General features: G+C 40.8%; 1 protein-coding gene and 1 long non-coding RNA gene across 2 annotated transcripts in view; one reads left to right on the top strand and one right to left on the bottom strand.

Annotated features, from left to right (window-relative positions):
* Positions 1–2,525: 2,525 nt before the first annotated feature.
* Positions 2,526–4,146, bottom strand: LOC117003407. The gene is made up of 2 exons (XR_004419510.1): positions 4,066–4,146; positions 2,526–3,391 (listed from the first exon to the last, which is right to left on the bottom strand). It is a non-coding gene; the product is annotated as an uncharacterized LOC117003407 (long non-coding RNA).
* SKAP2 (src kinase associated phosphoprotein 2) overlaps positions 4,010–13,736 on the top strand; it is a 121,547-nt gene continuing 111,820 nt past the window's right edge. The window contains exon 1 of the mRNA XM_033073303.2: positions 4,010–4,115. Within this exon, the coding sequence (XP_032929194.1) occupies positions 4,067–4,115 (49 nt within the window). The 5' untranslated portion in view covers positions 4,010–4,066. The remainder of the gene's footprint in view (positions 4,116–13,736) is intronic.

Below are 13,736 nucleotides of genomic sequence, written 5' to 3'. Positions count from 1 at the left end.
ATATTAATTATGTTGATAACAGAAACACCAATGTTTCTTTGCAGAGGCAATTCTTAGGCAAAATTAGGCATTGCTGGAAAATAGTCAAGTACAAAAATGAAAAGCTGTGCTCTTGCTGCTCCATATTTGGAAAGCTGAAGACTTCAGCATCAAACTCAATAGCTCTGAAAGCTGAAAGGCTAGTCATGGTATGGCATATAGAAAATTATCTAGCGGACAATTCTTACAGTTTTGCAGTTCAGCACCTTTCTGTGGTTGTGTAGCTGGGAAAACATGAACATGGAAGGGAGTTCTTGTGTTTCTTGATATGTGTTTTTAAACCTGGGAGTCGGGAATTACTGAGGTCTTAAAATAATAACAGGTAACATTGAGAGCAAGACAGTACCGACCTGGGAGGTACTCCATAAATAGTAGATTACCTTCATGAAGCAAAGTGTATCAGTTTTATAACTGATTAGTTTTAGAACACTAAAGAGTGACACCAAAGCCTCCAAACTGCAGGAAAAAGGTCGCTGTAGCAATTTTTCAGCATACAAACTAATAAAGAAACACACCCCTGATGCTCAAAATTTTTAGTCTTGCCGAGTACACTTTAGTTCCATTTGTGATCATCCCATAAACTGAAGAGTGTGTTCAGCTCATGTTTGATGGGCTGAATTCCATAGGCTAAATTCTAAATGCAAGGGCATGTTTCCACATTCTTATGTAGTACAGTCAATGCAACCCAACTGTGCAAAACAGACTCGAATACCTCAAGGTTTTTGTTTCTCTATAAAATGCCCAGAAGAGGACAGCAAAATAGAAAGCTTTCATGGACATGGATTCTGAATAGAAGAAGATACACAAAATCATGAGTTGTAACATGAAGTATTAGCTCTTCTTTATGCTTCAAAGTTAATGTGTAAACTTATTCTCAAAGCAGCTGTTGTGATATCCTGAATGCATCTCTGCCAGTGAGGAAATAAGTTAAACTTGAATAGCAGTAGCAAAGCCTAAGAAAACATTAAAGATGCTTTGCCAGAGGAAAAAGGGTTTGAATCTGCTTTTCCACTGTTAGAGGCATCTCTGCTTTTCTTCAGTGCAGCAACCACAAAGAGGCATACAGGGTTGCCATGTTTAGGGCACTGTTATTCAATAAGATAATTTCCTGATTTTTTTTAAACACAGTTTTTGTGCGTATAAAGTAAGCAATTCTGTAAAGAAAGTCAGTGCTCCTTCCATTTAACAGCTCCATGTGCATACCAGAAATCTTTTCCAACTACTGTTCAATGTAATTAAATAATTAAAAAATATAAATATTCTGAGTATTGACTAGCTGTTTTGTTTGGAGTCCAGCAAAAGAAGACAGACAGCCAACAGGCCAACAGATGAGAACACAGAGTATCCCCAACGAGGCCGCTGCTGCCTGTGTGAAATAGTGCAGGGATCAGTGCAGGGAGCATGCACTGTAATCCAATTAATTTTCTATTAAAGGACATGTACAGAACAAGCAGCAGTTGCACACAGGTCCTCTTTCATTCATTGCCTAGAATCTAAATTTTAAAAGCATGGCTGCAGAAGCCATGGAAAAATGCTGGATTTCCCAGTAAACCAGATATGTCACATTTTTTTCAGGGAGGCAAGGCAGTAGTGATGCTGCTCCTGAATGGGAAAGTTTATTCTTCCCACAGCTGCATTGCTGTAGGCTCTCTGTGGATCCAGGTAGGCTACTCCCCCTGAACTCCCTGTTTTCATAGCTCTCCCCACACAGAAGGACAATAAACTTCTGTGTGTTCCCCGTTGTGTTGCTTCCCACACATCAAGAACCCCTGATCCATGGGCCTGATTAGGCAAAGTGGTGTGTCTGGTTTCGATGAGGCACAAGCTGTGGAATCCTCAGAAACCAGGCTGAAACAGCACTGAAGCCAGACTTGTTTCAGGAAGGAGTCTGTTTTGAATTATGCTTCCTATTAGTGGTAGATTTAAAAATTAGGGAACTATGAGTAAATCTGGAACTTAACAAGGCTTAAAATAGGCCTGGGTCACAAATCTTGACGACTGTGTGACGGGCTGGTCTTCACTGCAACAAGGAGGTCTTTAACAAAAAAAAAAGTAAGTAGAAAAAGCCAGAGTGACTGGAGTTTAGGGGATGGGAAATAATAAAGGTAAGTTATTTCTTCCCATCTTATGTTCTGAAACACAGGAAAAGTTTACACAAATGGTAAACATATGGAATAAATTATCAGGAGAGTGATCTCAAAACAAAGACTACAACAGAGTTCAGGTGACACATTTCTGGAACAGAAATGGATAGTGCCATAAAGTCAACACAAGAAAGTAGGATTATGATTAACCTGAAAAAGAGCAAGCAAATTAGACTACAAGCCATTTTCCTATTCCTTATGGCAGCTTCCCAAGACTGCACATCTGAAACGTGTAATTTAACATAAGCCCGATGAGCCTTCCTTGCCAACTACAGAAAAATTAATCAAACATATTCTTGTACCAGATGAGCAGTAGGTATTTAGACAAATAAAGAGGCATGATCTATTTATACACATATGCACCCAGATGCCTGTGCATGTTTATTATAGTTGAATTGAAATTAGATAACCAACATAAAAACCATTACACAACATTATACAGGTCAGTTAGTTCACTGCTTGAGTTTCAGCCAGGCTGGCCATAAAGTCAGGTAATAAAGCTGCAATGCTTTGAAAACACAGATGTATTTGAAATTAGTTGCTCCATGTGATTAAAAGAGATGTGAGAGGTCAGGAGAACAATATAATCTAACACCACATCTACACTGCAGACTTCAGCAGACACAGCCACACCAGGCAGAAGTAGGAAACTGTTTAATACTGACTGATACAGCCTACTGCCAGCTCTGCCACAAGTGTTAACATAATTACACTGGTATAAAGCTGAAATTTCATAAATGGAACTTCTTTTACTTGGTGTTTTTCCTATGCTGGTATGATATACAGATGTGCTAACATAACCACAGCTCTAACACAAACACTTTCTGCAGCAATAACATAGATACAGCCAAAACCATCCAGGGCACAGAAACACATGCTAAGAGTTTACTTTGACTATTTCTACACTAAATACATTACATCACCAATGCGCTCCAAATACATACAACTAGGGATTTGTGGGAAAAACATACAAAAAAAGCTGCCCCATAAACAACACTCCAGCAAAGTTGGTCCTTTTAGCAGCCCAGCTGTGTTGCGTAGCAACGGCATCTCTTTTTGCCGCTGCACACACACCTGTGCTAGCAGACACCAACACGGACGGGCCTGTTCTCACTGCTCCAATGATTTCCTCAAGTTCCACGGCTGGATTTCGGCAGCTGCAGCCAGTGGGACATTGGCAGCGGCTGGTTGGGCTCTAGTCCGCTCTCCTAGACCCCAGACAGCAAAAAGACAGAGACGAGGTCGGCACCCCGCTCTAAAAGAATGACGCCTGCAAGAAATTAAGTCCCTGAAGCACCACCCTCCACAGCTTTTCCCGCCCCTGGCGGGGGGGACGCCAGCCACTGGCTTAGTGGGCGGGACAATCAGTAGGTCAATCAGAGAGAGGCCTCGGGGCACTCTAATCCAATAGCCAACTTTTCCTGCCCTTCGGGGCGGAACGCGCAGAGAGAGCCAGCGCCGAGCGCCACGTTTGGTTCTGGCGCGGGGCGGGCCCGCGCGCTGCCCTCACGCAGGATGGCCGCCGGCAGCGGTCACGTGGCAGGCAGCGCCCGCACGCCGGGCTGGAAACGCGGGGAAAGAGGGGATGAGGCGCATGCGCAGCGCTGAGAACGAGCCCGCGGGAAGCCCCGCCCCCGCAGAGTGAAGCTCCGCCCAGTGCCGCTAAACCCGCCCCCACATTACATAGCTCCGCCTCCGTGGCTGGAAACCACGCCCCTGACATGCTAAGCCCCGCCCCCCGCGGCTCGCGGCCGTGCCGCTGCGGTCGGGGGGCGTGGCCTCCGCTTCCTCCCCGCCGGGGCCGGGACCGGACCGCTCTGAGCCGTCGAGCCCCGCCCGTCGGGTGTCCCCGGCCGCCCCCGGCAGCCCCCGCCGCCCGCACCATGTCCGACGCTCCCGGCATCCCCGCGGATGTCTGCAGCCTCTTGGCAGGTGAGGGTAGGAGGGAGGGCTTCCTTCCCGGTGGGCGGGCACAGGGAGAGCCGAGGGGGCGGGCCGCGGGGGTGTGACGGGCGGGGTGTGACGGGCCCGGGGGAGCCGGGGCGTGCGGGGTCAGCAGCCCCTGGAGCCGCGGCCGCGGCGGAGCGCTCCTCGGCGGGCGCTGGGCGATCACTTCCAGTGCGCGGCTTTGGGGGTTCTCTCCCTTCCCTCCCATCCCCCCAGTTCCTCCTCCCCGGCTACTTCCTTCCCCCGTGCCCGTCCGTGGGAACCGCAGCGCTCCGGCTCGCTCACCCGCAGGGAGGAAGGAGCGGGCCGGGCCCTCCCGGCGGGAGCCCACACCTCCCCCGGCAGGGTGCGCTCGGGGCTGCGGGCGCCAGCCGGGGGGAGTGTGTTCGGGGCATCCCACGGACACGCCTGCGGGGCGTGTGCCCCCCCGAGCCGTCCGGGGGAAGTCTGTGCCCTCGGGCTGTGCTGGCAGGGCCGGCTGCCCGCATCAGCTAAAAAAAATAATGAACTTCCCCAGTGAGCCGCTGGGGAGCGGACGAAAGGGCTGCTGGATTGTTGGGGTATTGGGACATCAGTCACGCACCTCTGACCTTGGCTGTCCACGCTCTCAGGATGCGTTGGAGTGTAGGAATGGGATGATTTCTCACTGTGAAAGGTCACGGTGTTAGTTCGGAATTCCGAATATGGGTGGCTATCTTTTACCTTCAAGAACTCGTATTTAATTTTTTTGTGTTGTTGTTAGTGGAAATAAATTGTATACTTAAAGGTTGTTTTTTCTGTTATCTTTATTGAAAAGTTTGCTATCCTGAAACCATTTTAATTTCAGTGGGATTCTTTTGAGAACTTCTGTTTCTGCCACAGGAACTTGTGTAACTCTGACTTTTCAAAAACCATGGGTAATTTGAATGGCAATCTTCCTTCTGAGGCCAAGCACTCGATTACATGGCTGGGCACCTGCTAGAGTCTAGTGCAGCTCATCACCTTCACAGATTATTCCTTTTTTTAACACTTTGATTACAAAGAACTGATGCTTGAAACATATTGCTCTCACCACATCTCATCTGCCAACAGTCTGAAGTGTTTTCTAACTGCAGTTTCTAACTATGTTACTTGCCTGTCATACCATCTGTAGTTAAAACTTGCATGGAAGGCCACCAGAATTAAAAAGGAAAGCTTCTCATGATTTCATATGATAGAACACATTATTAATTATTTAGAAAAAATAAATAGTACCCTTTGAGAGCCTTTCTAAATCTTGGTATTTTATGTGGCAGTACTGAATTCTGGAACTCATGGTCAGATGCAGAGTATATATGTTTGTTTTGTTGCTAGTTTCACTGAGTGAAGCTCATCATGAAACTCTTCAATCTTTTAAGTGTTTTAATTTTTTTTCTTGAGGGGAAGGATATGGTGTAGATGGGATCATTTGAGATTGTGATTTCTTTCTCAGTCATGGTACCTCATTTACACAACTTCTCCTTTCTTCCTTCTCCCCCTCTTTATCCAGTCTGCCATGGAAAGAGAGACACAAAAATTTGTATTTTGAAGTGAAACCAAGAACACCTATTTTTCCTCAAAAGGGTTGGGTGTATGTACTTTGAGTCGCTATGAATAGTAACCTAAGTTATATGCAGGTATCTCATGTATGTACAGCTTTAGATTTTCTGGTTTCTTTTTGTGTTATATAGAACTTTTTGTCTATAGAACTGAAGTTAAGAAGGCAATGGAATGATTTACCAATGATCTTTAAATACTTGTTTTATTGTTACTACTAGTAACTAACAGTTTGCAACTTTTGTTACCTTCAGTATGGTTATACAATATTAAAATTAAATAACATGCTTATTGTTGAAAAATAAATACGGCATTACTTTTTACTGTTTGTGTTAAATTCTCTTTTTAAAGGTTATCAGTCAAGTGCATGAAAGTTAGAAATGAGAGTAATCCAGGCTGTATGAGCAGTTCTTTCACTGATATGTGTAGGATCTCACAATCTTTTATGTAGGCTTCTTTTTTTTGCTCAAACTATTGCTGTAGTGAAGATGCATGGTAATGGAGGAAGGAAGGGAGCTCTGTAATATCTTCACTATTCATCAAGAAACTGTTACAGAATACAAAGACCACAGTTAGTAGATAGTTATTAATTTCTGCATGCTCTTCTTCGAGGGTGCTTCTTAATGTATTATTTTAATTGCTCACAGTTATTGATCCTGCACCTCTTTGAGATGAGGGAATATTGTTTTCCCATCGGTAAAATTAGTGTAATAAACAAGATGTGATTGGGGTCGCAAAAAATAATCAATGGTGGAACAGAATTAGAATTCAAATTCACCTGTCTCCATGCTGTGCTGGTTTCTCCAGATAATAATATTAGTTGGATGTCTATGTTTAGAGGCCATTACAAGTGCCAGGCACTTCTTCATATCAGGTTCAGTTGAGAACATGCAGCTAATGGGTAGCGACAAACACGGTGTTGTAGTCTGGTGTTCATATAGCAGAGAGGCCCTCACAGGTGCAGAATCTCATAAATACCGTGCTCTTCTGCTCTTCCTCCTTTTCTTGGCCTTTTTGCCTATGATTTTCAACTTGTGCAACAAGTGAAGGAGCGATCATATGGATTTCCTTATCCCTGCTTACCCTTGATTGATGGTTGGAGTATGTCCACCCACCATGCTGAACAAGTAGGGGTCCTACTGGAGAACGCACTAAGTGCTCCTGTAGTTAAACATGGTGATAATGGGAATAAACACACTAGGGGATGAATTAAAGTTGCACAGGAAATTTTCCGACTTGTGAGTGCTTTACTTTGAACCTAAACAATATTATATCTTTAACACAAAAACAAATTCTGTCACACATGCTGGCAGGGTCATTATAGTTGCATATCAGTGGCGCTGAAATGTTCCAGGCAGAAGCACAGCTTGAGCTCAGGGCTAACTGCATTAGTAGGAAACAGGAGGAAGCTGTTTCTGTAAAGTTGAAGGGGAAAGGTCAGTGTGGCAATAGACTTATTGCAGAGGATTATTGGGATTGCACAATTCCATCCTCTCTTCTCTGACTTGTTCAAGTGGTAGGAGGGAAACACTGGAGACAGAAACAGGGTCCTTTGGTCATGAGTTGAACTCCTGGTAGGAGGAGAAAGTGAGTTTGTTGCTCCCTTATCTTCTTCTTTACACCTTGGAGGTGTGTGGTAGTGTATGTAACTTCTTCATTCCCCACCCATGTCCCTGCACTTACAGATGATGCTCGAGACAGTGGAATTTAGTGAAGGAAGCCCAGCCCTGCTCTGCCTTTTCTTCTTTTGAAAAGGCATCCTCTGTTGTGTTTATGTGATATTTTTGTGGCTGTTTGGCAAAGTGGAATGTTACTCTTTTCCCCTCATATTGTTGCTGGTTACAAGATTGTTGGAGGCCTGCTCACATCTATTTTTCCTTACTAAGTTTTGGCTTGTTCATAGCTGAGAAGGAGTTTCAAGGCTTCTTCCTCCCCCAAAGGCTTATTATTTCTTCTGTAATGTAAACCAGACTGGTTGCTTTAGTAATCTTGACTGGAAAAAAATTCTTGAGATTGCTTCAGTAATAAACATTTTGTTGGAGGTAAGACTTCTTTATTTTTCCACAGTTTTGATGGTGTTATGATCATTACATATGTGCATAATTTATATTTTTTCACCTGTTCATGACACCTGTGACTGTAGTATGGGTGCTATTGCTTTGTCTTTTGTTTAATTTTCCTTTCACACTTGTTGCTTGAATCTTCTGTATTCTATTTTAGAAATTACAAATACTTTTGCTGTGAAAATAGGATAAAATTTTCTTTAGTTTATATGGAACCTTATATCCCATCTTAATACCATTTTCCTTGTTCTATTAAGCAAAATCCCAAACCTAAATAGAAAACAACGTTCTTGCCCTAAACATAATTTCTACCCGGATATTATTCGGTTTGTTTAAATGCTTAGTTATATTGTCCAAATCACTTTTTTCTGTGTGAATCCTCTTATTTTTTTCTTCAAATTAATAATGTTTGCCTACTTGTTTAGTTGCATCTTGGAAATAGTATGCAGTAAAGGGCGAGGCAAGAAAACTACAACACACTGGATCCAGTGGATGAGTTGCTTACCTTCTGTTTTTGGACTACACTGGTTATGTTTACCCAAATCACCAAAAACAAACTGTCCATTTTCATTTTCTATGTCAGTTGTTTCCAGACTTGCTCGCTTACATGGCTGTCCTAGAAAAAGCCTTCTGGGTACAATGTGGCTCTTCTTTATTGACTGGTTCAAATGTAAAAGCACATTGTTGTTTAAAACTTTACTCTTTTTAAAAAGTATTATTTCTGTTTCCAAGTCTTTAACAAATGCCAGTTCTTTCTGAAGAATCCGTCTGTACAAGATAAACCAGGGTGATTATTGTAGGCATCTTTTAAGTAGACATGTATTTACAGCTTTGGTAGTATGTATGTGTTTCAATAGTAATGGAGTAAGATTAGAAACAGTGAGGTGAAAAAATGCACAGAGGGATTCCTGGTAAGAAATAACCTCCAGTGATTTGAAACATAGTTCAATTGTCTGTGCCATAAATTTGGGAATAAGTGTCATATATGGGTGATAAAAATGGCATAGGCTATTTTTTATATACTCATTATTCACTTAGTTTGTCTTTTTCAATTAACGTGGAGTCTATCTTTCTCATCTGACTGGGTTTACGTTTCTTTCATAATCATATGTCAACAAACCACAATAGACACAGCATAATGTGGCATACAGTGTAAATCTTTAGGTTAATCCTTAACATTTTTTATTATAGTTCATTTGGAATCACTTTGTAACTTGATCATGATTTGTACTGGTGTGGTTTTTTTTCATTATATGCTTAATATGTTACAGCTTCATCTTTTCTCACCTCTTTAATAGAGAGAGAGGATGCTCAGCTACTCATCCAATGAGATAAGAGATAGATGTGTAGCTATATATATATATATATATACTTCTTGATTAAAATTTTTCTTTTTTAATCTTTTAAAAGACATGCCCTGCCGATTTACTTCATTTGAGGAGTCTTAACAGTTTATGTATACTTCTGCTTTTAAAATCACTAATAAAACTGTTGAGCGTCAACATTTTTCATGATACTCACTTTGTATGTGTCAACACAGCAACATAAAATTGCTTCTGGGGGTTTAAGGTACAGCAGTTTTTAAAAGCAGTCCTTTCCAAGACTTTGCACTAAAAGGAATGCTCACCTTCTTGTTAGGCTGGATAAATGTGGTATTTTTAGACATCTTGAAGTTCAGTCACTTATTTTACATCATGTGTTCTGTTTCTGATTAAGTGTATGTATATTTAAAAGGCAATTTAACAAACTCTGGAGAGAGTCTTTAAAACATAGTTGTGAAGTCAGGGTGAGAGCAAAAGCAAAATCCTGAAATATTTCTTTATTTAAGAAAACAGTCAGTGACAGATATTGCTTGGTTTGTCTTCAGGCTTGTTCCCTATTAATGAATCGCATGAAAACTTTGAAATCAAATTAATTAATTGCTTTCTGATGCCAAGCTGAAAGGTACATGGCAGTCTGTTTAATATTGGTCACCTTTGGATGGTATGCATGTAATAAATGTGCCTAGCTTGCAGCTATCTCCCAAAATTCTCTGGCCTGCTGTCCCAAATTCTCTGGCTGGCAGCTGGCTGCTGGCTCTCATCCTTGAGGTGAAGGAGAGAAAAGGCTGGTGGCTGCAGGAATTGCTGTGCTGAGAATTGCTCTGCTGAGCTGCTGTTGCCTTCTTGAGCAAGTGGCAGTACAACTGCCACGTTGCCCCTGTGATATGATGGATATGTGTCCAGCCTCCAAACCAACCTGCATTCTCCTTGGGCCATGGGCCCTGCCATGTGCACGGAAAAGCTCCTATCTCATCGCCACCTTCTGATTCTTGTCTTTTGAACGGTGTCAACTCATCAGTTGATGTGTCCGTGATGGAGTGATGAACTTCTTGATAATGTGATTGGATAATATTTTGGCTATCTGCTGGAGAAGGGGAGAAAGAGCGACCCAGCACACAGTCTGAGTCCCTCTGTGGGAATCTACTTAGCCCGCCATGACGAAAAATTGAGGTAGTTCTGTCCTAAGTATATTTGTTTATTAAGTGTGGCTTACATTTACAATATTAAATCCTGTAAACAACAAATGTGCTGTGATTTGTTATGCTTAGCACTCTTTAACACAGCACTTGCTTTGGGCTAGAAATTTACAATGTTCTTGAAAAATTCCATCTGTGTGGTTTCAGCCTTCATTAAAGAAAATAGCTCCAAAGACTTTAAAACAATTAAAATCTTGCAGTGTTGTCTGTTTATAATCCATTGAAGTAAAGAGAACCATAAACTGTTTTAACAATGACATGCAAAACAAATCTTAGCTTTTCTTTTTGAAAAAGGACCGTAGATGAAAATGAAATTAAAATGGCTTTTAGGTTTTGACTGTTCTGTGAACTGGCACTTAAGTTTTGAGCCGTATGTGCTGGTTGAAGTGGACTAGAGGTGGACTGAGGTGTGACTTCCTTTTTGGTCAGTCTGTGACCTGTATTGGCAGAACAATTTTTGAGTGAATTTTATCAATTGGATCTTTCAGTTTGGTAGCTTTTGTTCATTCCTGCAGGAAAATAATTTCTCTAGGGTATGGTGCAAACAAGTTTAGCATCACAAGCTTTAAGAAACAGAGCAATAAGTATGAGTATTTAAGCTATCAAGCAATCTAACACACAAACTTAAGAAAGGAGGTGTTAAGTAGGTTTCCACTTTGTATTTTTCTCTGTTTTGTTTTTATTTGTTTTAGTGGTTTTAAAATTATTTTTCTATTTTCGTGTTTTCAGTGGGAACAGCTAAATGTCTTCAATGTGTGATACTAAAAGCTCAGCTCATTAGGAGAAATTTATGGGAATATGCAATTTGCTTTTATTTTTTTGCTCTGGGGTAACTGATTAGTTAAAGTACTTTTAGACCAGAAATCTGTTCAAAGATGTTTTCTTTTTGGAATTTATCTTTTATTCCTTTTAAAATTTCTCAATGGATCAGCTGCTGCTGAAGCATGGAACAGCTCTACGCTGAAGTGCTTGTGAGTAGTAGTTTTCTTTTCTGAATAGCATTAATCTTATAGGGGAGAGACCAAGTTGTGGATCATCCTGGAGAGGGGACAGCAAGTAAGTGACTAGAACAGTGACGAGAAATGGGTAAATTTTCCTACTTCTCTTTGAAGTTTATGGTATGAAACTTGGATGCTGCCCCACTGAAGTCCCAAATTCTGTTCTAATTCCTACGTAAATCACTTTATGAAAGGTCACAGAAATTACAGGAACATTTCCTCATGTTAAGGCAGTCCATATTCCTCCACAGTATGGAAGCACAGGAAGTGATGATCATAACTTAGATGACTTGCTGGCTTCTTGTCCAGAGAAGCTTGTGCATCTGGTACATCCTGGATGGATTTACAACAGTAGATTAGAACAAGATACATAATATACTCTATGATACAGTAAAATGTAATTTTCAAGTGAACTGCTTCTTTAGCATCATGTGTATGTCAGGTCTGTCTTCATATTTTGGGGGTTGTGATGAATCAAGCCATATGGTATCTCTGGACATACGGAAGAAATAGTGTTCCATGATGGAAACAGTGCACCCTGACTGTGGGTACACCTAAGCTCAGAGAACTTGTTTCACATACTCATGTGAGAGGGAAGCCATCCCAGGGATGTCTTCTGTAACTGCTGTTCAGAAATGACAAACCTGTACATGCTTGCTCTTTCTGCCTCTCTCCTCCAACTCTCCTTGATACTGAGACTAAATGGAGCATCTACTTCTGCCCTGTCCCTATTATTTCTGCTTTTGAAGTCCAAGGTTTTCTGGAAAACAACAAAATCTGTCAGCAATATGGTTAGTCCTCAAATTTTTGTATCCACAGTGTATTTTAAGCCAGAAGCGGTAATGCTGTTTTATAATAATCAACTTGGTTTCTCTTCCCCACATACTCCTTAATTGTGTTGTTTTGATGTTTGTATTTGAATAAAGCTTTGACAGTCAGAATCTGAGATGGCAGAATTCTCACCTGGGTTGAGCTTTTCCAAGAAGTAAAGAAGTCCACTGAGTTTATATGAAGACTTCTGAATCCAAGTTTTGTGATTAGTGTTCAAAGGTTACTGTGCAAGTATTGCTCCTGATTTATAAGCATGACTAATTCCTCTAAAGTTTTGCATATTGGTGCCTAGGTAGAACTTTGAAGCTGCTATCTAATTTTTAAAATAAATACGTAAAAGTATGGAAAAATAAATATATAAAAGGATGGGAAAATAAATATTTAACCCCTCTCCAAGTGAAAGCTTGTTTTGTACTGGAAAATCCTGTTAGGTTTCATTGAGAGAAAAACTGTTGATTTGTTTTGATCTGTTTTGATTTTTGCTCTGAATAGTAAAAGTATCTGGTTTTTTTGATCTTAGTTTTGAAGTTGGTCAATGTAATTGGATTCTGTGGGTTCTCATCTGCCAGCTTGATTGGCAGTTCCAATCATTGGAATTTATGAAGATGTGTACTTTTTCCATGGGTTTGGAAAAAATCCTTGTAGGCATTCTTGGTGTACAGCATAGAGGCTGTTGGGGGTATGTCTGGAGGATTCATTAATACATGTTAAGTGCCTTTCCTTCTGTCCTTTTAAAGAAGGAATGCTACAGAACTGAGTGAAGGTCTCCCCCATTCAGGATTGCTTTGCAAAATGTAATGGAGAATATTCTCTGTCTTATGGAGAGAGGAGGATCAATATCATTCTTCAGAACTCTAAAATACTGTAAAAAATGAATATTTTTGCCACACTCTGTGAGGACAGTAATCTAAAAGTCTAAATAATAATCTAGTGAATTGTTTGCAAAGAAGAACATTTTTATAATAGCTGTGCTAGTGTTCTTAAAAGGTAACTTTTGATTTTTTTTCTCAAAACCTGTAATGCAAAGGGTGATACGTTTCTGTTTTATAAAGAAAAAAGCAGGCTATTAAGTTTTTAATTTAGGAAATCTGCAGTAAAACATAGCCACTTGTGTACTTAATTGGCAGTTATTTATGTTTCTGTATTAAAATGGAATGTCTCATCTGATTGGAAAAGTTAGAGGATTAAAATAATACTATTCATATGCATTTCCATCCATACAGAGGGAACCAAGATATATACATGTGTCTGTGTGTGTCTGGGGGTGGGCAGGCACTATGAGAGGGTGTTTTGTTACATACAAATGCTTGAGCAATTGTTACCCATACAGGTGAGACATTTAAACAAGCAGGATTTTTTGGCTGTATTTCTCCTTTTCTGTTTTTGGGATAATTGTATGTTGATTGGTAACTATAAGAAACTTTTAGTGGTGTTTTTTGCCATTGTTTTGTTAATCAGGAAAACATACTACTGGGGGGAGTTACACTCCCACAAATTCAATACACTGTATTCTTTTTATTCTATGGAATGGATATTTGCTGTATTAAAAGAATGGTGGTAACTTTTATGGAATGCTTTGTTTCTACCTAACTATATAAAAGTATCATCTGAGTAAGAATTAGTGCAGGCTAGAGCCTTAGTT

This window comes from Catharus ustulatus, chromosome 1 (assembly GCF_009819885.2).
Source record: "Catharus ustulatus isolate bCatUst1 chromosome 1, bCatUst1.pri.v2, whole genome shotgun sequence".
Lineage (NCBI taxonomy): Eukaryota > Metazoa > Chordata > Aves > Passeriformes > Turdidae > Catharus > Catharus ustulatus.
Note: the sequence above shows the minus strand (reverse complement) of the source record. Positions and strands in the feature narration are given on the sequence as shown.